At 55.8% G+C, this 22,628-nt stretch overlaps 2 protein-coding genes across 3 annotated transcripts; both read left to right on the top strand.

Annotated features, from left to right (window-relative positions):
- Positions 1-335: 335 nt before the first annotated feature.
- WRAP53 (WD repeat containing antisense to TP53) lies at positions 336-11,445 on the top strand. Its single transcript, XM_072821325.1, is given in 11 exon segments — positions 336-969; positions 1,129-1,224; positions 1,497-1,608; positions 9,118-9,206; positions 9,407-9,497; positions 9,605-9,737; positions 10,300-10,508; positions 10,719-10,822; positions 10,963-11,097; positions 11,184-11,344; positions 11,347-11,445. Coding segments are annotated over 11 exon segments (1,614 nt in total). The 5' UTR covers positions 336-568; the 3' UTR covers positions 11,430-11,445.
- Positions 11,446-13,405: 1,960 nt separating this feature from the next.
- EFNB3 (ephrin B3) lies at positions 13,406-19,433 on the top strand. 2 transcript variants are annotated; one of them, XM_072821324.1, is made up of 5 exons: positions 13,406-13,681; positions 15,902-16,194; positions 16,410-16,502; positions 16,594-16,698; positions 17,151-19,433. In XM_072821324.1, the coding sequence occupies exons 1-5, from the start codon at positions 13,560-13,562 to the stop codon at positions 17,558-17,560; spliced, it is 1,023 nt and encodes a 340-aa protein (XP_072677425.1). In that variant the 5' UTR covers positions 13,406-13,559; the 3' UTR covers positions 17,561-19,433. The 2 variants fall into 2 exon arrangements, with proteins under 2 accessions (XP_072677425.1, XP_072677424.1); XM_072821323.1 differs by having other exon boundaries at positions 13,441-13,681; positions 17,972-19,433.
- Positions 19,434-22,628: the final 3,195 nt, after the last annotated feature.

Here is a 22,628-nt window from a genome sequence, read left to right as displayed (position 1 = left end):
GAGGAATTTGGCGGAATGAGAAGCAAAAAAAGGTCAAAAGCTGTAAAATCAAACATAGCGCCAGCGCCCTCCGCAGGTGAGGGTGGGTAGTAGGTGCTTTAGGAGTGCCGGAGGGAGACGGCAGGGGGAGCTCAGGCACTGCTCGCCGAGGCAGAGGCTCTCGGACTACAACACCCAGCAACCACCACGAACCCTACGGCTTGATGGGAACGGTAAGCCTCCGCGACCTGTCACGTGCTTGCCCCGCCCCTCCCGCGAAATCTGACCCGGGATGCGGAGGTCCAATGGAAAGGCGGGGCCAAATCCCGCGAGAGCAAGTGGCTCTTAGTGACCGCGGGGGCTGAGGGACGCTGTGCTTGCGGCGGGGCGCGTCCACCGGTCCCGCTCGCCTTCCGGGGTCTTCCGCCCTCTCCCGGAAGAAGGAGGAAGGGCCCCGGACGGGTTTTCCGGGGCTGCGTCCGGGAGCCGAGAAGTTTGAGGCGGTGTGGGCTGTCGTATCGGCAGGGCAGCTGGGCGCTCGAGGGACGAGGGTCGCGGCGGGGGCCGGAGTCCGCGCTTCTTCGGCAGCATGAGCGCGCCCGAGGCGCCCCGGTCGGCCCCGGACTGCCTTGCTGCGGACCAGGCCCCCGCTCCGGCTCCCCTATCTCCTCGGGCTTCCCCGACGGGTGAGAGTCCGGACTCTGAACTGTTGCCACCGCCGGTACCTCCCGCTGGGGACGGCCCGGCCCGCTCGTTCCCGGATCCCGCGGCGGGCTCCCGGGCGCCAGGGGAGGGCGGCCCCGTTTCTGCCTCCACCGCCCTGCAGGCGGGCTTCTCTGCTCCTACCGACTTGAGCCCTCGAATTGAGGAGCCAGAGGTTGGTGAAAACGTGAGCCTTCCCGCAGAAGAAGCGGACGGGCCGGAATTGGGGCCAGGAGAGGCGGTGGAAGGAGTGTCTGAGGACCTCGCCCCGGAGGACGAAGGATACAGGTAGGTGGTGGTGGCAGGGCCGCCGCGGCGTGGAAGGTGCGTGGGAGTGCACTGCGCGCGTACCCGCGGGTCGGCAGCCCCACCGCTGCGGGCCTGCTTTCTCCGTGCTTTGCCCACCTGGGTTTGCTGTCCCCCACTCTCCCTACATCTTCCTTCCAGCACCCGGAACTACTGCTTCTCCCAGCTCCCTCGGTTTCTCAGTGGTTCCTGGTCAGAGTTCACCCAACCCGAGAACTTCTTGAAAGGCTGTAAGTGGTAAGTGAGGACAAGGAGGCGGGGAAGATCACCATGCCCAGGATTTTCACCATTGATAAAAACCCTGATTATCTGGGAGAAGGAGTAAGAGTTCCTCTTGGATTGAGCTTAAAACTCATCTAGGATTATGTGTCTTCTGCTTTCCTCAGGGCCTTGGCAGGGGAGGGTCCTACACTGACCCACCCTACAGGTAGCCTGGGCCCTAGCCCTGCACTTGGAAAGTGTAGGCCTGTAGTCCTGTCCAGCTTTCTGACTCTTTTCTATTCCTACAGGGCTCCTGATGGTTCCTGCATCTTGACCAATAGTGCGGATAACATCCTGCGGATTTATAACCTGCCCCCAGAGCTGTACAATGAGGGGGAACAGGTGGAATATGCAGAGATGGTAAGGGTAGGGGCTACCTTGCCCCTTCACGGGACGCTGAGCATTTCAGCCCTCTGTGTAGATGGAGAAACTTGAGTCCACATGTTCACAAACATTGTTTCTTCGTGAATGTACACAGGTGGCATGTTCATGTTTAAAGAGGTGGTCATTCTTCCTTTAGTGGTGAATATGTGTTTTTCATAAGAGTAACAAATTTCTCGTGGCAGTGTTTAATTGACTTACACGTATTTATTGAATGATCGTTAATGTATCAGTTACTGTGTCTGATGCTGAAAGTGCTGAACGAGGCAGATGAAGAGCTGGTTTCATTTCTCACGTGAGAGTTAGATAACACACATGTAAACCAATAAAGAGTAAAGTTCGTCAAAGATTATGATAAATGTTGTGAAAGAAATAAACAGAATGAGGAGGGAAGAGCCAGAGGAGACCCCTTTAGATAAACTTGTCAGGAAGGGAGGCTCTCTGAGGAGATGTTTGAGCTAAGATGTGAAGGATGATGGGATCAGTCATGCCAAGAGCTGTAGAAAGAGCATCCCAGGAAGAGGCAATGACATTACAGAGTCTCAGAGTGAGAAAGGAGCTTTGTATGTTCAGGGAACAGGAGGAAGGCTCGCCCACCTGGACGGAGGCCAGTGTGAGATGGATCCCATGAACGACCTACATTGTGTCCGATCTGGTGGGTAGGCCATTTAGAATTTATTTAGGAAACCAGGGGAGAGTTTTAAAACGAAAAAGTAAAATGATGGCTGAAATTTAGAGAATGGATTATGGTGAACAAGAGTGAAATCAGGGGGCTACATTAGGATGCATTTATCCTGGTCCAGGTGAGAAACTGGTGGCTGGGGCCTGAGGTGGCAGCAGGAGAAATGGAGAAGTGTGGGTGGATTTGAAGTATATTTTGTAGGACGTGGAGGTCAAATGGAAATGAAAGGTGTAGGGAAGGAAGCAATCAAGGGTCCAGGTGTTTGCAGCCGGGTAGATAGTGGTACGATTTACTCAGGAGGAAACAGATATGAAGAGGTATTGGGACAAATCAAGGGTGTTTAGATCTGTGACATGTGAAGCTAAGAGAGAAATTGGGGCGGGGGGGTGTACTTTAGGAAGTGGAGAAGTGTGTAGATGATATCTGCCATCTAGCGAACAGATTCAGTATCAAGAGTGTAGCCAGAGGGATCCCTGGGTGGCGCAGAGGTTTGGCGCCTGCCTTTGGCCCAGGGCGTGATCCTGGAGACCCGGGATCGAATCCCATATCGGGCTCCTGGTGCATGGAGCCTGCTTCTCCCTCTGCCTATATCTCTGCGCCTCTCTCTCTCTCTCTGACTATCATAAATAAATAAAAAATTAAAAAAAAAAAAAAAAAAAAAGAGTGTAGCCAGAGAAGAATAGAGAGGCTCTACTCTAGTAGAGCCTGGAGTGCTCCAGCAGATGGAGGTGGAGTGCAGGAGGGGTGACAAAAGCAGAGGCAGAGTCTGGTCTAATGCTGTTAAGGGTGAGACAAACTTAGAGAATGACCTAAGAAGACATTAGTGACCTTGGCAAGAGCTCCTATAGAGGAGTTATGGAGGCAGAAACCGAGTAGGGCGGGTGGAGGAGGAGGTGTAGACAAATCTTTGGAAAGTTTCCTGTGGAAGGGAGTTGAGAAGTGGAACGGTGGGATCCCCAGGTGGCTCAGCGGTTTAGCTCCTGCCTTTGGCCGAGGGCGCGATCCTGGAGTCCCGGGATCAGGTCCCACATTGGGCTCCCGGCACAGAGCCTGCTTCTCCCTCCTCCTGTGTCTCTGCCTCTCTCTCTCTCTTTCTCTCTATGTCTATCATGAATGAATAAATAAATCTTAAAAAAATTAAAAAAAATAGAAATGGAATGGTGACCAGAGGGAATACAGGGCCAAAGAAAGGTTAACGGGGTGCTTCTGCAGGGTCAGGAATAACCCTGTAGACGGAGGAATTGATGCTGGAGAGGAGAGGGGCGTGACAGGTCCCTGAGCAGCTGGCTGAGGACAGGATCCAGAGCACAGCAGAGGACTCGTTAGGTGCAGAGTACTCTCTGGCAGTAGGGCTTGTGGTTGGAAGATTTCTGCCTCTCCTCACTTGGCTTTTCAGTGAAGCATAAAGGAAGGTTATCAGCAGAAGGAAGAGGGTCTGTGGGGAGAGCGCAGAAGGTGTGAATGATTGGTCCTGGGCAGTCAGGAATCCAAGGCATCAAGGAACGTGGCAGCGTCGCTGTTCTGTGGTCAGGGCCCACTGGAAATGTGTCGCCATCCATTTAAAGTGAAGTCTGGTAACCTCATCGTGCATCTCTCCCCAGTACGTGAACTGGCTGTGTTTCCACTGTTTGTCACGTGGGGATGAGGATCGTGCTCACAGGGGAGTTGTGAGAATTAGAAGTATTAACGTGACATGTATGAACTTGTGCCTGGTTTGTATTCAGCAAACCCTAGTCGTTGGTATTAGTTGAGTCAAGCATGGAATAGGAGGATGGCCTGGCTCGGGTTTGCCAGCAGAGAAAGACCAGGGTGTCTTGAGAGCACCCTCAGGAGGGTGGATGTAGTGGTTGACTCGCATGTAAAGCAGATAAAGGAAGTGGATTGTAAATGTGTTTTTGATGAAGCAGAATAATTGTGGTGGGAGAAATAGAGCAAGTCAGCTGGATAGGTTGGAGATGGTAGAGATTGTGAGGTGACAGCCTGGGACCTGATCGTGGGAATGATGGCTGATGTCTGGGGAAGGCCATGGCAGGGGGTGGTGCTCTGGAAGTCAGGTGATGGGGGAGACCAGAGTGTTAGATGGAGCTGTTCCATTCTTTCATTGATTCATTAAGTCAACACGTTTTTGTTGAGAGCATTCTAGGTGCTAGGCCCTATTTTAGGTACCAGGGATCATTTGGGAACAAAAACAGGTACAAGTCCCTGTCCTCTTTATGTGATAACTTAAATTCTAGCACAGGGAGTAGAGAATAAGGAAATAACCACGTAAAAGATCTACCTGCCAAGGGCCATGAAGAAAAATAAAGCAAGGAAGAGGATCGGGCGAGGGAACTGCAATTTTAAAAAGAATGGTCGTTAAGACCTCACTATTAAGGCAAGGTTATGATCCTATAGTAGGTGGTTTTTTTATAGTGCTTTTTAAAATTTTTTAACAGTTGTATAATCTAAGTGATTTTTAACAGTTGTATTCTAAGTGATTTCCGCAGGATTTGGGACTCCATGGTCACGTGTCAGTTGTATGATGCTGTGCTGGGTGCCGATGCTAGATCATTCCCTTACGTAGTCCCCTGTTTTGGACAGTTGGGTTTCTGGGAGTTTGTATCATCAATTATTCAGTGAACACCTTCATGTGTTTTGATGGAGATTCTGTTCATAAGAGAGATTTATGAGTAAGAAATACCCTGGGTCAGGAGTATTGATATTTGTTTTACGTCTTGCGATACAGATAGCCAACTTGTTTTCAAAACCTCCCGTGTTTTTTCCTTTTTTTTTTTTTTTTTTTGTACTGCTGTTCACAGTGTGGACGTACCAGTTCCATCACGGCTGCACTCATTAGATAATTTCACTTTCTATATCTGCAAGCTTAGTATTTGGAAATGGGCACGATTAGTGTAGGTGGGGAAATTGGGGGAGGTCGTTTTTGAGTGTTTCCATATACCTGTTTCTTCCCAACCTAGTTTCCTAATTCCTCTCCTCCCATTTCTGACTTTTCTTTCTTTTTTAAAAAGATTTTATTTATCTGAAAGAGAGGAAGGGAAAGAGAATTTGAGCATGAGTAAGGGGAGGGGTGAAGGGAGAGAGAAAAGCAGGCTCCCCACTGAGCAGCGAGCCTAATTTAGAGCTTGATCGCAGGACCCTGAGATCATGACCTTAGCTGAAGGCAGATACTCAACTGACTGAGCCACCCACGTGCAGTCTCTGACATTCCACAGAGCTTTCTGGAACTCCCATTCCTAACTCCCCAGCCTTGGCACTCCTCCCCCGTTTTCTCCCTACCCTGAGGCTCTTACCTGAGACCTTCACTTGCTCTAGCCCTATCCAGGTGCCCTGCATATCTCAGGTTCCAAGGGGGGCTCTCTTTGTGAAAACCTTCCCTTTGAGGGTTATGCCGAGTCTCTATTCACCAAGGACATCTGGCTCTCCTGTGCACTCCAACTCTTTCTACCATCTTGGTGATCTCGGGTATCCAAACCAGAAGCCTAGGTCTCATCTTTTAATTCCTTTTCCCTGATGCCCCACACCCAATTGATTACCAGAGTCCATCAAGTCCCACTAATCTTTCAGATCCATCTGCTTCTCCCCGCTCTGCTAACCCTGCTTTAATTCAGGTCTTTTTATTGGGGCTCTTATATTGCTGGAAGAGTTTCCTGTCTTTGTTTTTTCATTAAAACATTTCTTATTGATTTCTGGTGATATACTTGGTGTTGGGGAACCAGTGGTGAGCCAGATAGATACAGTTCTTGCCTCCTCAGATGGGTATGATGTGGAGTGAGGAGCATGGAGGGCTGTAGGAATGTGGAGTGGGGCACCCTGCTCTGTGGAGAGTTTTAGGTGAGGCCTCCCAGTGAAAAAAGCATCTAAAGGACCAGGAGGGTGATTAGGATTCAACCAAAAGGAGTTGTTGAGGGAGGTGAAGGAATAACATTCCAGACTCAGACACTAGTATGTGTGAAAGCCTGCAGATTGAGGGTATGGTGCATTGGCACCTTCTGGGGATGGGGAGTCAAAACGGTGGGATGTAGAGATTGTAAGGGAGTGAGTCTGGAGGGATGAGCCCTGAGAGGTGGGTAAGGGGTAGCCACCTGGTAAGGAGATTCAGTTTTACACTGAGGGTTATGTGGACTCCGTAAATGTTTTAAGCAGGAGGTGATGCTGGACAGAATTCTAATTTAACAAGGTCTCCAGGGCCTGCATGTGGCTGCAGTGTGGAGCACTGACGACGGGTAGGTTGGAGTGTGATGGTGTAGGGAGGCCTGGAGAACTTGTAGTGTTGCAGCAATGGTTTCAGGAAGGCAGTAACTTTGCATGGGACCAGGGAAGTCCCATGGGACTTCCTGGGACTCCCACTCCATGGGAAGGGAGTGCACATGTTTGAGAGAGCCCCAGAAGGTGGGCTTGGCAAGGTTCATGTTGCCAGCAGCTGTTTGGTCTTGCTCAGGCTGGACCAGGAGTGGAAGCAGAGTGAAGAGCCATAGTGGTCAAGATTAGTGCTCAGATTGGAGGCTTAGATACACAAATGTGGAGCCCCGGGAGAACAGTAGGTTTGAAGGAAGGAGGTGGGAGTTGGGTCTGTTATAGACCCACCGAGTATGAGATGCCCTTGGGGTGTGCCAGTGGAGCTGTGCCAGGAGGTCTGATATGTGGGTTCAGAGTGGAGAGAAGTCAGGGGTGCAGGATGTCATGTCGAGGGCCAGCAAGTAAGTGACAAAGACAGTCACCCAGATGTTTGAAAGATTCTCTTCAAATCAGAGGAAAGGACAATGCTCAGTATAACAGTGAGCAGAGGTTATGAAAAACGATACTTAAGTGACCAGTGAGCATGGGTGTGTGTCTACCTTCAGTGATCATGAGGGAAATGCAGATTTATACCACAGTGAAAATCTGTTCCACAGCCTTCAGTGGAGAAAAAGTTAAAAGTCTGGCGATACCAAGAGGACGCCGAGCAACTGGCCCTCGCATGCCGCCTGGGAGGACAGTGGATTGGGGTGGGCACTTGGGACCCAACTGTGACCTAGCGGAGGTGGCGACGCACATGCCAGAGAGCCTAGTACCTTAGCAGGAATTGCAGAGCCACCCTCACACATGTGCCCCAGAATGTTCAAAGCACACCTGCCAAAATATGGAAAAACACCGGTGACTATCAATAGAGAAAGATAGCGGGGTACTGTCCAGTAGCAAGATGTCTGGATTAGAGCTAGATGTGTCGCCATGGTTACGCCTCCCAGTCACAAAGGGATGTGTACTGCCTAGTACCATTGGTATTAAATGTAAAGGCATGCAAGACAACGGTATACATTGTGTTTTGGAGTGTTTTGGTATGAATGTATTTCTTTTAAAGATTTTTATTCATTATTTTTATTTATTTTTAAAAAATATTATGTATTTATTCATAAGACAGAGAGAGAGAGGCAGAGACACAGGCAGAGGGAGAAGCAGGCTCTACGCAGGGAGCACGACGTGTGACTCAATCCCGGGTCTCCAGGATCACACCCTGTGCTGAAGGGGGCACTAAACCGCTGAGCCACCGGGGCTGCCCTCATTATTCATTTTATTTATTTTATTTTTAATTTTTTTTTTTAAGATTTCATTTATTTATTCATGAGAGAGAGAGAGGCAGAGACACAGGCAGAGGGAGAAGCAGGCTCCATGTAGGGAGCCTGGTATGGGACTCGATCCCTGGTCTCCAGAATCATGCCCTGGACTGAAGGCGGCGCCAAACTGCTGAGCCACCGGGCTGCCCCTCATTATTCATTTTAGAGAGAGAGGGAGAATGTGTGTACAGAGGGGGAAGGAGAGGGAGAAGTGGAGAGTGGAGAGAAGGGCCAGCTCCTAGCTTACTAGGAGCCTGACATGGTGCTTGATCCCAGGACTCTGAGATCCCGTGATCCTAAGACATGAGCCGGGTCCGACGCTCGACTGAGCCACCCAGGTGCCCCTGTATGAATATATTTCTAGGGACGCCTGGGTGGCTCAGAGGTTGAGCGTCTGCCTTCGACTAGGAGTGATCCTGGGGTCCTGGGATCGAGTCCCATCTCGGGCTCTCCATAGGGAGCCTGCTTCTCTCTCTGCCCGTGGTTCTGCCTCTCTGTGTCTCTCATGAATAAATACATAAAATCCCTTAAAAAAATGTATTTCTAAAAAAGTGCACAATAATGATAAATTCAGGATAGTATTTACCTCTGAGGGAGGATTTCCTTGGGAAGAAGTTTTAACTGTTTTATCTTTTATTTTTTAAGCTGTGTGGAGTCGTCCCAGGAGTTTTTACAAATATTTCTTTTGTTTGAACCATTTAATAATTTTTAAAAAAGATTTTTATTTATTAATTCATGAGAGATACATAGAGAGGCAGAGACACAGGCAGAGGGAGAAGCAGGCTCTATGCAAGGAGCCCAATGCGGGACTCAAACCCGGGAGTCCAGGATCACACCCTGAGCCAAAGGCGGGTGCTCAACCACTGAGCCACTCAGGCATCCCTTATTTATTTATTTAACTAATTTTTTTTTCTAAAGGATCAAATGACATGTAGTTAGGTGTTCAGTAAGTATTCATTTCAGTGGCTGGTTCCTGGCTTCTGTTTGGGACATTATTTGCTTCTTTCTAAGTGTTTAAAAGGTAAAAGGATAAATCTGCATGGCTTTTGGTGGCCCAAACCTGACATTAAAGTCTGAGCTGACTCTTGAATATTGAGATCAGGATTCTGTTCTTCATACTAATGCCGTCTGCCTTCTCCCACTTGGTTAAGTGCTGACCGTCTCGCTCTGTCATAAAACTGCTGGTGACCCAAGCATTCCTGCATCTCTGTCCAGGTCCCTGTCCTTCGAATGGTGGAAGGTGACACCATCTATGATTATTGTTGGTATTCTCTGATGTCTTCATCCGAGCCAGACACCTCCTAGTAAGTGATGTCCTTTGTCTACCCCCTGCCCTCCCCTCCCCCCAGTTTCATGGGGAGCCCCTACTGGGAGAGCTGGGGGCTGCCAGGGGTCTCTGGGGAGGACAGCTTGGTGTACCCTTCAGATGCAAGTGGAGAGGGCCAGTTGGCTTCCTCCCCTTCCTTTGACAGTACGGGGACCTCAGTGTCCGTGTCTCTCTCAGCGTGGCCAGCAGCAGCCGGGAGAACCCCATTCACATCTGGGATGCATTTACTGGAGAGCTCCGGGCTTCCTTTCGTGCCTACAACCACCTGGTAGGGACTGTCCCGCCCAGTCCCAGGGCTCATCCTGCCCCAGCTCTCTTTCCTTGGGGACAGCTGAGGCTTTGCTAGGCCTGTTTGCAGTGCTTTCCTGCTCCTAGGACGAGCTGACGGCAGCCCACTCGCTCTGCTTCTCCCCTGACGGCTCCCAGCTCTTCTGTGGCTTCAACAGGACCATACGGGTCTTTTCCACGGCCCGGCCTGGCCGTGACTGTGAGGTCCGAGCCACGTTTGGTAAGTATCTGTGCCTCCCAAGGGAGGAGGAAGGAGAAGGGCACTGACCTGTACAGAGGGACCTTGTGTGAGCTAGGGGACCAGGCATGTCACATCATCTTTAGGACAGCCCAGGAAGGTGGGGAGGGGGCAGGTTGTACTAAGTGGGCAGAGGAGAAAACAGATTTAGGGAGGGGGTGAAACTTTCCTGGGGTCAAGCTGTATGGTAAAGAGCTGGTTCACTCCTGAGCCCATGCCCTGTCAGCTATGTACCCCTTGCTCTCCAAAATCCTGGTATCTAGGAAATTGGAGATGAAGCCAATTTCATTCTCTTGTGAGCCTTCAGCTTTCCATCCCTCAAGATACATATTTGAGAAGGAGGAAATAAGTCTTGAGCATTTAGGTCCTTTGCGGGGATAGAAGATTCTGGGGAGTATCAGAGGTCTTTTATCCTGCTTGTGACAGACGGGACAGGGGAGTCGTTGATTCCCAGCTCATGGGACAGGAGATGGATGTGCACTGCTGATTAGATTGGTTAATGTCAGGTGTCCTTACCCTGTCCCCAACTTTGTTCCTTTCCTAGCCAAAAAGCAGGGCCAGAGTGGCATCATCTCCTGCATAGCCTTCAGCCCAGCCCAACCCCTCTACGCTTGTGGCTCCTATAGCCGTTCCCTGGGTCTGTATGCCTGTGATGATGGCTCCCCTCTTGCTTTGCTGGGAGGACACCAAGGAGGCATCACTCACCTCTGCTTTCACCCTGATGGCAACCGCTTCTTCTCAGGAGCCCGCAAGGTAGGGGTCATGTCCTGAGATTCCAAAGAGGGTGCACAGAAGGCAGTAATGGGGATGTCATCTGTGATGTGTTGGGGGACAGACGTGGGAAAAAATTAAGCCAAGCTAAGGAAGCATCTGTAAACCTTGAGGGAAGCAAGGATGTCTCGAGGGGGTGAATGGAGTGGGCAGGGGAGGGATGGACTCCAGGCCCCTGCTCTATGTCTTTAGGATGCTGAGCTTCTGTGCTGGGACCTCCGGCAGCCCAGCCATCCACTGTGGTCGCTGAGTCGAGAGGTGACCACCAATCAGCGCATCTACTTCGATCTGGATTCGTGAGTGACTGGGACCTTCCTGCCCAGGGTCCTGTTGCCCCAGGGATGTCAGAGCCCAGCTGGAGGTCCCAGGCCCTGGATGGTGAGGGATTCCTGCCCTGAGGAGGTGATTCCGTGTCAACAAGTGCCTCTCTTCCCAGGACTGGGCAGTTCTTGGTGAGCGGGAGCACCAGTGGGGCTGTGTCTGTGTGGGACACCGGCGGGGCTGGACAGGAAGGGAAGCCGGAGCCGTTGCTGAGTTTTCTGCCCCAGAAAGACTGTACCAACGGAGTGAGGTGACCATTTACTCCCACAGGTCGTGGGGCTCAGGTCTGTGAGGGAGGTGAGGTGCTGATGACCCTGCCGGTCTTTCTCCCTCCAGTCTGCACCCTAGCCTGCCATTGCTGGCCACCGCCTCCGGTCAGCGTGTGTTCCCAGAGCCCACAGAGAGTGAGGACGAAGGGGAGCGGGAGGTGGACCTTCCCCTGCTTTCCATGCGCCACGTCCACCTCGAATGTCAGCTTCAGCTCTGGTGGTGTGGTGGGGACATGGAACCAGGATAGCTGATGCTCCCCAGGGCCAGAAGGGCCAGGGAGGGACTGAGGAAAGTGAGTGTGAGTTTACATAAAACCGTTTTCTATGGCTCTAGGGTCTTTGTGTCTTTTTTTGGGAGGCACATGATGGAGATGGGGCCCGTGGGGGTACAAGTGGGTGCCTATGTCCAGGGGCAGTGGGGGCTGGCATATTGTTTCCCAAACCCGGGTTGAGAGGTGGGACTAGGCAGGAGCCAATGGGGCGGCTGAACTTGGTGTGAAGTCAAGCGAGTGGGGGTGGGGCTTCGTGCCATTGACTGGCGGGTTGCTAGGCAACTCGGTAAACTGAAGGGGGGAACCTGTTTGAAATCTCACTCCCAAGGTGGGGGCGGCAGGGGTCAGGGTGAGCGTGGCTGAGCGGGAGTGGCAGGCGCTGTGTGTCAGACTGTCGGGTGTGACTGCGTGAGACCGTGCAGACGGTGACAGACAAGACACCCGCTCACACGCGCAACACACTATTTACCATCACCCAGCAGCAGAGGGACCATCATTACTCAGCTCTGGGGGAAGAGGAGCGGGAGCACCCGCCTCTCTTCCCCTGGACTCCCCCAGGATGCAGGCGACTGAGTCGCCAGAGTCAAGGACACACATGAGAGAGTAAAGGTGCCGAGAAGCCACAGACGTCACCTTCTGTATTCCCGCTAGATGCAGGACCAGGGCGGGAGCGTCTCCCTGGGCAGCTGTCACTGGTCTTGTTTCTCCATTTATGTACTTGCTTTGGGGGTGGGGGGCGACTGTGTTATTTCCAGCAGTGGCTGCTCCCCACCCCCAGCCTTGCCAGACTGAGAAGGGGGCTCAGAAGGGACCGTGGGCAGGGGCCTAGACGTGGGACCTCCCCGTCAGGAGGCAGGAGGCAGGGATGGGAGGCCCCCGAGGCGGGGAGGAATGTCACCTCTGCCCAGAGGTGCCGAAAGGAGGGTTACACCCGAAGAGGCAAATCCTCCTCCCTTCCCCCAGGATAATTGGAAACAGCCCTTCCGGCTGCTGTGGGTTTGGGGCCGTAGGTACTCCTTTTCCTCTCCAGGCCGGCTCTCCCCGCCGCCTGGCAGCCTGGGCCCCAGTTCACGCCCCGAACTCTTGCCTCTCACCGGTCCCAGGTAGCGGGACAGGAGGAGGCCGGCGCCCCAGGTTGGGGTTCGGGGCTCGCCCGCGTGACCTTGGGCCGGTGTCGGCCCCGCGCGCCCCACCCCGTGCCTCAGAGCTTGCATCCCTACCTTGGGGACCCCAAAGCTCTGCCCCTCCCACTGCACACAGGTAGTCGTGACGACCAACTCAACCCACTTTGTAAAGTGCGGAGCCTTCAAGGTTATCACTATCCTCTCCAGACCTGCCGGGAGCTGCGGCGGCGTTCCGGGCTGGGGTGGGGGGGCCGGAGGGGGGCGGAGGCTGCGGGAGCCGGAGGGGCTGGGCTCCTGGGGCGGCGAGGGCGAGCGCCTTTCTGGATCTGGGCGCGGAAGGTTCCAGCTGCCCCGGCGGTCCGCGGGCCGGAGGGCAGACGCGGCGGCGGCGGCAGCAGCAGCGGGGAGGTGGCGCGGGGGCGGGGTAGGGCGGGGGTGGCCGGGACAAAGGGGCGCGGGGTCGAGGGGGCGCGGCGCGGGGAAGGGGCGGCGGCAGGGCGCGCGGGAGGTGCGCGAGGTGAGGGAGGTGCGGGGGGCGTGGGCTGCGGGCTCTGCCGCCCGCTCCGACGCCGGCTCCAGCTCCGGCTTTTCCCTCCGCCATCCTCTCCCCCTCCCCGCCACTCCTTTAACTCCCCCCGCCCGGGCTCGGCACTGGTTTCCTCCCCGAGCCCGCTGCCCTCAATCCCGGCGAGGCTGGGGCTCCGGCTCGCGCCCCTCCCTCGCTCCGTGGGCCGGCGCCCCATGCCGCCCCCGCCCGGCCCCCGGCCGCCCCAGTCCCCCACTTAGGCCGGCCCTGCGATCCCGGGGAACCGGAGCGCGGGCCGGGGGCGTCGGGCGCCCGCAGGCGGCCCCAGGAAGGGCTCTCGCGGGCTGAGCGCTCCGCGGCGGGGGCGCGGGCAGAGCAGGAAGCGGGTCCGTGTGGGAGCGGGGGGCGGCCGCCGCCGGGGTGGTCGCGGCCGTGTCGCCGGGGCCCGCCGCGGCAGCCACCGCAGGGGCAAGCGACTTTGGGGGAGTTGGTGCCCCGCCCCCCCAGGCCTCGGCGGGGTCATGGGGGCCCTGCGTTCTGGGCCAGGGGGCGTGCGAGTCGGGGCCCTACTGCTGCTCGGCGCCCTGGGGCTGGTGTCTGGGCTCAGCCTGGAGCCTGTCTACTGGAATTCGGCAAATAAGAGGTGAGCGGCCCCGGGTTGGGGCGACCCCACACCCCTCGGGCGGGGAGCAGGGGCGCTGTGGGGATTTGGGGAGGGGGGCTGGCTCTCGGAGCCCGGAGGAGGCCAGAGGGAGGGAGGGTGCAGGAGCTGCGAAACGAGCTGATGGTAACAAGACAGAGGTGATCTTGGGAGCCAGACTCCTGGGTCACAGACAGTCAGAGCTGGCTGTGGGTGGCGACAACCATGTGTCGGGAGTTGGAAGGACCCCACAGGGGCGAGGAGCGGAAAGTTCAGGGGTCGCCGCCGGGAGGGTAGTGGAGCGGTTATTTGGGTTGCTGAGGGACTTGTGTCCTGGGGGGGGGGGGGGGGCTGGGCTTGAAGGGAGCCTGGTTAATGTCAGCTCTCAGGAGAGCCGCTGAGTGGGTGCCGCTGAGCGCAGAGGGAAAGGGCAGGGTGCCTCCCTCCCCAGAAGGGACCTGGCGGCAGAGATGAGGGGCGGGAAGGGGGCTCCGGGCGTCCCCCCCCCCCCGCCCCCGCCCGCCCGGCAGCTCAGGCAGGGCTTCTGGACTCTCTCCTCACCGTCTGCCCCCTAACTCTTGCCCACAGCCAGAGGGTCAGTGAGCCCTTGGCAGATGGAGCTCCCCACCAGAAGATGTACCTGCCTTCCTGGCTTGGAGACTTTTTTTCTTTTTCTTTTTCTTTTTTTCTTTTTTCTGGAAGAAACCTGGAACCCCTTCTTTCTCTCTTGCATCTAGAGTCCCCGGGACTCCTGTGACTCCCTCCCCCATCTTTGCTGCAAACTCTTCCATCAGACCCTCTGTTCCCCAGCATGCTTGCTTTGCTCTGAAAAAAAAGGCCAGGGGTCACACGAAACTTCAAGTCACGCGGGGTAGGACAGAACCCTTGGGAGGTCATCTAGGTCCCTGGCCTCCATGCAGAGCCCGCTTTGCGTTAGCAAAAGAGTTCTATGGTTTGCAAACTTCCCCCCTTCCCTGGGGAGGCTGTGTGAGGCCGCCGGAAGGGGGTGGGCTTTGGAGCCCACTACAGCCTGGATCTTGGTCCGAGCTCTGGCTCTGCTGCTTTCAGCTCCATGGCCTTGGGCAGCCACTTAACTTTTCTAAGTCTGTATCCTCAATCCTCACACCTTTTATGAGGATTAGAGAGGTAAAGTGTTTGAAGGTATTATATGCTCATTAAAGGAGAACTAGGATCATTGTTTGTCTTCTCTTGACGTCCCAGACTCCCTGTCTCTCTGCTATGTCTCTGGGTATAATCTCAAATGTCTTTTCTCAGTCTCCTACACCAACTCCCAGCTACAGTTTGAGTGTCAGGGGGAACCAGGAGGATCTAAGTTAGGTTTATTCTTATAGGGTTGAGAAAAGGGACATAGGGTGTTCTGGGGCTCTCTGGGAGGTGGGGGAAAAATGGGTCATGTGGGAGTCTGGGAAGATACTGAGTAGCAGTCCCTGTCCCCGTCGATGCACAGGGAGGGGCTGCTGTCATGGGCAAGTAAGTAGTGGCTGCACCAGGCTGATGGCTACCTGGGCAGAGGGAGGTGTGGGCTTGCAGAGGCTGTGGTTAAGAGAGTCAGCTCCTTCAGTTCTGGAGCAATAGGGCACTTTTCCTGGGAAGTCTTGAGCCCCAGGGCAGGAGGGCTGCTGAGCAACAGGGAGATGTCTGGGGCAGCTGGCCCCCAGACCCTGCTCCCCATTAGCCTCATGGAGGGCCACTGCCTGACCAGGCGTTTAACTCCTGTCACATCGCCTGGCTAACTTGGGACACTGGTCTGGATTCCCCTCCACACTGGCCCCCTGCCCTGCTCCTCACCTCTCCTTTGCCCTGAAACCCCTCAAATTCAATGGTGGCCTGGGGGAGGGGAGGCTCTGCCCCCATGGTTGACTGCCGTGGTATAGTGAAATCACCTGGGATGGGTGGGCTGTGTGGTTCCAGAGAGGCCAGCTCCTTGGTAACTGGCATCCTGTTGCCATGGCAACGGGGCTAGTGATGGAGCGAGAGATGGCAGTGTGCATGTGGTGAGGGCGGGCTGGAGAGTACATTTGGGGCTGGAGACCTCTGAGCCTGGCTTCCTGCTGCTTCTGAGTCCTTAGTGCCTGCCCTGTCAGAACAAGACTTTGCCCTCTGACGAAGGCTGTCCTGCAGGGATGTGGGGTGAGGGAGACCAAGGTCTGGGGGCCAGACCTCTGACAACTCTCCTTGTCCACCTTGCCCTCCTCTTGACAGGTTCCAGGCGGAGGGTGGCTATGTGCTCTACCCTCAGATCGGGGACCGGCTAGACTTGCTCTGCCCCCGAGCCCGGCCTCCTGGCCCCCACTCCTCTCCTAATTATGAGTTCTACAAGCTGTACCTGGTAGGGGGGGCCCAGGGCCGGCGCTGTGAGGCACCTCCTGCCCCAAACCTGCTTCTCACTTGTGACCGGCCAGACCTGGATTTGCGCTTCACCATCAAGTTCCAGGAGTATAGCCCTAACCTCTGGGGCCATGAGTTCCGCTCGCACCACGATTACTACATAATTGGTACTGCTGGGCAGAGGGCAGGGCCCCTGGGGAGGTGCTCCCGAGATTGAGGGCAGAGGGGCCGAGAGAGAGAGAGAGAGAGAGAGAGAGAGAGAGAGAGAGAGAGCGCCATGATACCCTCCCCCTGGGTGTCAGCAGGGCTGGGGACGGGGTTGGAATGGAACAGGGGCTGGGCTCTGGGCTGCCAACTTCTCCCTCTGGCTCTCCTCCCTCAGCCACGTCGGATGGGACCCGGGAAGGCCTGGAGAGCTTGCAGGGAGGCGTGTGCCTCACCAGAGGCATGAAGGTGCTTCTCCGAGTGGGACAAAGTGAGTGGGGGTTCTGGGGTTGGAGCTGCACAGGCATGCTCAGGGGGCTGCTGTCTTTAGCCCCTCTGTCTTGGGTCTTCACCATCTCCAGGTCCCCGGGGAGGGGCGGCCCCCAGGAAGCCTGTGTCTGAAATGCCCATGGAGAGAGACCGGGGGGCGGCCCACGGCCTGGAGCCTGGGAAGGACAACATGCCAGGTAGGAGCTAGGGGTCCAGCCTCCTGCCTTCCCCGCACTCCCCACACCTCCTCTGCTCTCAGACCCCAGCTGCCCTGCCTTCGCCCTCTCCCTCTGCCTTCAGTTTTGTGGGGTGAGGGGTGGGGGGTCGATACAGGAAAGAGAAGTGAGGATGGGAGGGTGGGAGGGGAGTGGAAGTCAAATGAGGAAAAGACTCAATTAGAACTAATTAGCCCAGCCAGTGCTTCAATCAGTACTGTCAGAGGAGTGGGGAAGACTACTCAGCACCCAGCTGAAGGGCTGGACACACCTGGATTCTGAGTGGGATTGGAGGGGAAGGGAAGGTGGGGTGCCCGGGAGGGCTTGGGCACTGCTGGGGAAGCCCATGGGGACCCCCCAAGGCTGGGTGTTTGGATGCCCCGGTGGCTCCTTCAGCCCCTCCCCTCTTTCCTCCTCCACCCCTTCCCTGCCAGGTGACCCCACCAGCAATGCAACCTCCCGGGGTGCTGAAGGCCCCCTGCCCCCTCCCAGCATGCCCGCGGTGGCCGGGGCAGCGGGGGGGCTGGCGCTGCTCTTGCTGGGCGTGGCAGGGGCTGGGGGTGCCATGTGTTGGCGGAGACGGCGGGCCAAGCCTTCGGAGAGTCGCCACCCTGGTCCTGGCTCCTTCGGGAGGGGAGGGTCTCTGGGCCTGGGCAGCGGAAGTGGCATGGGGCCTCGGGAGGCTGAGCCTGGGGAGCTAGGGATAGCTCTGCGGGGCGGTGGGGCTGCAGACCCCCCCTTCTGCCCCCACTATGAGAAGGTGAGCGGTGACTATGGGCATCCTGTGTACATCGTGCAGGATGGGCCCCCTCAGAGCCCTCCCAACATCTACTACAAGGTATGAGGGCTCTCTCCCACCTGGCTCTCTTGAATCCAGCCCTTCTCGGGGGTGCTCCTCCAGTGTGAGTCACGGTTGGAGGGACACCTCTAGCATCCCCTCGGCCCCTCTGCCCCATCAGCTCCTGTGTTCCTGCTGCTGTCATTCCCTTCCTCACTTGTAGGATTCCTTGAGACTCCTGCCCTTGGTTGGCTCCTCCCCCTTGTGCCCCCGCAGAGACTCAGCCTCCTGCTCTGACCCAGCGAACCACCCCCCATCCCTGGTCCCCATGTGCCCCTCACAAACCCAGATCTAGGGGCGGGGACTGTCTGTCTTTTGGTTGGCATCTCTTCCTTTCTGCCTCTCACTGTTTTTCTCTTCTTTTTCTTTTCTCTCTCTTATTCTCTCTCTGTCTCTCTCTCCCTCTCCTGTCTCTAGGTCTGTTCCTCTTCCCTAGCAGTCCCCTCCCGAGGCTCCTCTTACCGGCTCCTCTTACCCTCTCGGCTTCTTATCCTAGGCCTCTCCCTAGGCCTCTCCCATCTCCCTGGGTGGGTTGGGGGGAGGTGCAAGCATTCTCCCCTCAGCTCCCTCTTCTGACCTCTCTTACCAACTGCTCCCCTCAGTCTGCCAAAAATGCGGGCCTCGCGGGGAAGGCTCTGGCTCTGGTGCTGCACCCCAGCTCTGGGCATGGGCGGCAGGGCCTCCTTCTCCGCCCTGCCCCAGGCCTCTACCTACTCCAGCCCTCTGGGGTGGTTGGGTCATGACAGCTGCCAGGAGAAGAGGTGTCCTGTTTTGTCAGTGGCCAGCAGCAAGATATGAACTAGTTGGGACACACACAGTGCGCAGATTTTGGTCTGACACTGAATGGGCCACTTGGGACAGGAAGTGACTGGCTCCAGACAAGAAGTGACCGGGCCTGGACAGAAGTGGCCTGGCAAGTGGCGGAAGCAGTGCAGCGGGCACTGGAAGTGCCTTCATCCAGGACAGGAAGTAGCGCTTCTGAAAGAGGAAGTGGTCTGGCTGGAAATTGAAGTGGCTTAGTCTGGGGGGCGGGGTTGGGAAGGGAGAGGGTGCTCTGGTGGCTGGTTCTTACTCTGTGGAGAAGTTGGGGCGGTGGGGGGGGGGGACAGGAAGGACTTCCTGTTGCAGGAGGAAGCTGGAACTTACTGGCTGTAAGAAGACAGGGTGGACTGAGGAGGATTTTCCTAGTCTTCAGTGGCACTTCCCGGGATCTCCCTTCCCCGTTCCCTCTGCTGCTTTTAGGACAGCTAGGGTGACTGCCATAGCTGTGGCAGGCCTAGTTTGTCCCCTTCTTCTTCCCTCTCCCTACCCCAGTATAACCTCTGTCAATCAACAGGACTATCGAGAACCCACATGTTGTCCCCAGTAACCCAGAGGGCTGTCTTGTCCATCACATCGTCCACTTCCTCGTCCCTTCAAACTCAACACAGCTCCCTTCTTAGTGACCAAAATGGTGGCCTACTGACTGGTCTAGCTGCCGGTGGTACTTAGCAACCGCCACCGTTTCCATGGTGACCAGCTCATACCTCTACCTGCCCTGTAGTGCACAAATCGGGTGTTGCCTTCTTTTTCCTCCTAGCTCTGTTCCATTAGATCAGAGCTGCCCTTGGGCACCAAGTCGGCCACCTCAATCACCAGCCAAGATGGTTACTTTGTCCACCAGAGGTCAAATCATCTCTCTGGTACTGTAGCTCCCAGCTCCTTCCTGATTTTGCTAATCACTCCTTCCAGAGGACAGGAAGTTGATATTGCCATGGGGGAGGTGGCGGGTGATGGCCGTCACCTCAGTAGTTTTACTGTAAAAGGGAAATTTGAACAACAAAAACCAAAAAAAAAAAAAAAAAAAAAAAGAATAAAAGACTTCAAAAGTTGATAAGAAGGCTGGAGAATGACTGGGTGGGTATGAGCTGGGACAGAGGACAGATAGGTAGACTGACAGGGCATGAGTTGGGACAGAGGACACATGGATAGACTGACTAGGCATGAGTTGGGACAGAGGAGGGATGGGTAGGCTGACTAGGCGTGAGTTGGGACAGAGGACGCATGGGTAGACTGGCTTTCAAGCTGAGAGTTGGATCACATGGGGCCAAGGGGAAGTGTAGGGAGCCGGCTAGGTTGGAGGGGTGAGGTGGGCAGCACCTGGGGATACATGGGCTGGGTGGGAAGGCTGAGGAAGGCAGCCACTTCCCGGGGATGGAGGGGGGAACCTGGCCAGGAGCAGGAGTTGCCAATGCACCCAGTGGGGACATTGGTTAATATATGTTCACATGTGTCTGTTGCTAAACCAAAGCACCAGGGATGAGCGAGGCAAGTCGCAGTCAGGAATAGAGTGGGTTCAAGTCAGCTAGGGTGACTGCCATAGCTGTGGCAGGCCTAGTTTGTCCCCTTCTTCTTCCCTCTCCCTACCCCAGTATAACCTGGGGTATACTTGCCCCTGCCCAAGGCACCCCTGACTTGGAGAGTTTTGCTGTTGGGGACCAGTGTGAGGAGAAGTGGTGGGACTCCCCAGAAGACTCGCTGCCTGCCCCATGCCTCCCTGTGTGCCCATAACCCAGGCTCTTCCCTAAAAATCCTGGGTGCCCAGCCACCTAGACTCAGCCCCATTCTCCAGCCACAAAAGCAGCCGTCAGGAGCATCGCCCTAGCCATTCGGCAGGGGTCACAACCTCTGCCCTGCCTGCCTCTCCCCTGACTTTAGGTCCCCTCCCGCTGTCTCCCATCTGCCTGGGGGTCAAGGGGTCCTCCTGCCCCACTCTGTCCAATGGGACCCCTCCTCCTCCCCCTGTCCCAGCAAGACGCCACCCCCCGCCCCCCGCCGGGCCCCCCCCTCCCCAGGAGGTACAGGCGCTCTAGGAGGGGAGCTGCAAACTGAGGCCAGGTGCTGGGCTGTCTGGAATTTACTCCTGTCCTCCTGAGCCCGCCCGGAGCAGCCAGAGGTGCGGAGGCTTGAGGGGGGTGGGAGGGCTGGTCCCTGCCCCTTAGTGGGGGTTGGTTGTCATGGCAACATCCCCTTCTCCACACAATGGGAAGCCCCCCTCAGCCTCCCGCGTGGATGGAGCCGACAGCCCCATCGCTGGCTATCAGCCTCAGGGACTTGGCAACCGTCACTATGGCAACCCAGAGCCCAGCAACAGGGCCCAGTGAGAAAGGGAGGGGTTCAAGACTGGGGCAGGGCTGTGTGTGGTGAGGGGGCCAGGGAGCCCGGGGAGAACGGCCCCCCTAAATACATCTAGAAGCACAGGTGGAGAGACAAGAGGGAAGAGAAGTGGGATAAATAGTCTCGGTGACAAACAGCTCGCCAAAGCAGCCAAGACATCAGAACACGCTGAGAGACAGGAAGACACCTGGGGACAGATGCACAGCTGGGGCGAGGAGCAGTGTAGTCTGCAGAGCACCCCACGACACACTCCCTCGGAGCCCAGGCGTCTCTGGGCTCCCCCCACAAAACAGGCACACACTGACAACGTAAGCCTTGCAGCTTGCCCCCCCCCCCCCAATGTGTGGTAGCTTGTGTCGCTCTCAGGCTCTGTGAAGGCACTGGTGACCTCCACACAGAACAACACATGCCACCCCATGCTCCTTCTGGGTACAAATACGCCAACATGTTCCCTGGGGAACAACGACAACACAATGCACACGGGTGGGATGACATTCTTTTTTTTGGAGGGAGTTCACATATATATTCGCTCAACATTCTATTAAGTTGTCTACTTTGTAGCTTGTCGGGCTCCTGGGAATATAGAGTAAATGCAGCCACATCCCTGGTTGGCACGAAGTCCATGTGTTGGTGGGGGACAAGCCAATAAAGTTTCAGGCAAGGACAAGTGATAGACACCAAACAGAGTAATGGGACGAAGAGGGTGGAGAGTAAGAGGGAGATGCTTCAGACGAGGAGCTCATTTGGGTCAGACCCTGAGTGATGCAGACAAAGGCCTGCACTGTGGGAAGGGCATGCCCTGGCAGAGGGAACAGCAAGTGCAAAGCACGGAGGTGACCTCTGGGTGTGTTTGGGAAGAGCGAGAAGAATCTCACAACCTTGTGGAAGCCCCAGATGCGCCCCAGATGTGTCCCATTCTGCCTCAGCCTCGGTCTGGAGGGAAGCAAGTCTCTTAAGGTCCAGAGCCTACAATGAAGAACTTGGTCTAACTTGGTCTTGCTTTTCTTTGCTTTGTGTGTTGTGTGTGAGTTATGTTTTCCTCAACTACGTTTTAAGCTCTGGGAGGGCAAGGACGAGGCTTTGAGGTTTTTGTGGGGGCTATGGTACAGCATCTAGAATGGGCAGGCAAAGAGGAAGTAAAGAAACCAGGGGAACTGGGGATCACAGGTGCTAAAGCTGCCCCCACAGCAGAGGCTCTCCTGGGGCGTGAGCTGCAGAGACTCATGCTTTGCAGGATATGAATGAGATTGATGTGTGTGTGTGTGTGTGTGTGTGTGTAGCAGGGTTACGTTGAGGGCTTTTAAGGAAAGGAGTGTAGAGCTGCAGTGGGAATTTCTGATGGGGAATGGTCGACATGGTACGTGGAATTCCTCTTAGAACGAAAAATGGGGCTTCCTAAGTGGCTTTTTGGGGAATCGTGAACACAGGGCACCCCCTGACAGTAGGGTGAGTCTCAAGATCTGTAGGCAGGCCAGGAGAAATGCCGCAGGGCAGTCTGGAGGCAGGGGGCTGGCTGGGATAGGCTCAGAGCACTGGGGACAGCTGGGAAAGGAGTGGACACCGGAGACGTCTGGGAGGGAGCAGGGAAGGCAGAGTCCTAAAGGCAGGTCTCACAGGGACCAGGTCCCAGGGACCCCTGCTTTCCATGGGGCATTGAAGCATTTGGGGTCCTGGTTCTCCCTCTTCTCCCAGTGCCCTTGGAAACTCAGGCACCAGCTCCCTCCAGCTCCATGGCTGGTGCTGCTGGTGGTGGCGGTGAGACTGAGCAGCCTCTGGGGGTGGCAGCTGGTGAATGGGGAGGAATCTGTGTGCTCAGCAAACAGCAGCCCCAGTGCCCGTGGCTGCCTCCTCCCTCATCAATCAGCCCCAGCCAAATGTCCTTGGATTCCCACCACCCCAAGGGGACTGGGGCTGGGCC

Source organism: Canis lupus, chromosome 3 (assembly GCF_048164855.1).
Source record: "Canis lupus baileyi chromosome 3, mCanLup2.hap1, whole genome shotgun sequence".
Taxonomy (NCBI): Eukaryota; Metazoa; Chordata; class Mammalia; order Carnivora; family Canidae; genus Canis; species Canis lupus.
This window is presented reverse-complemented; position numbering and strand designations above follow the sequence as displayed.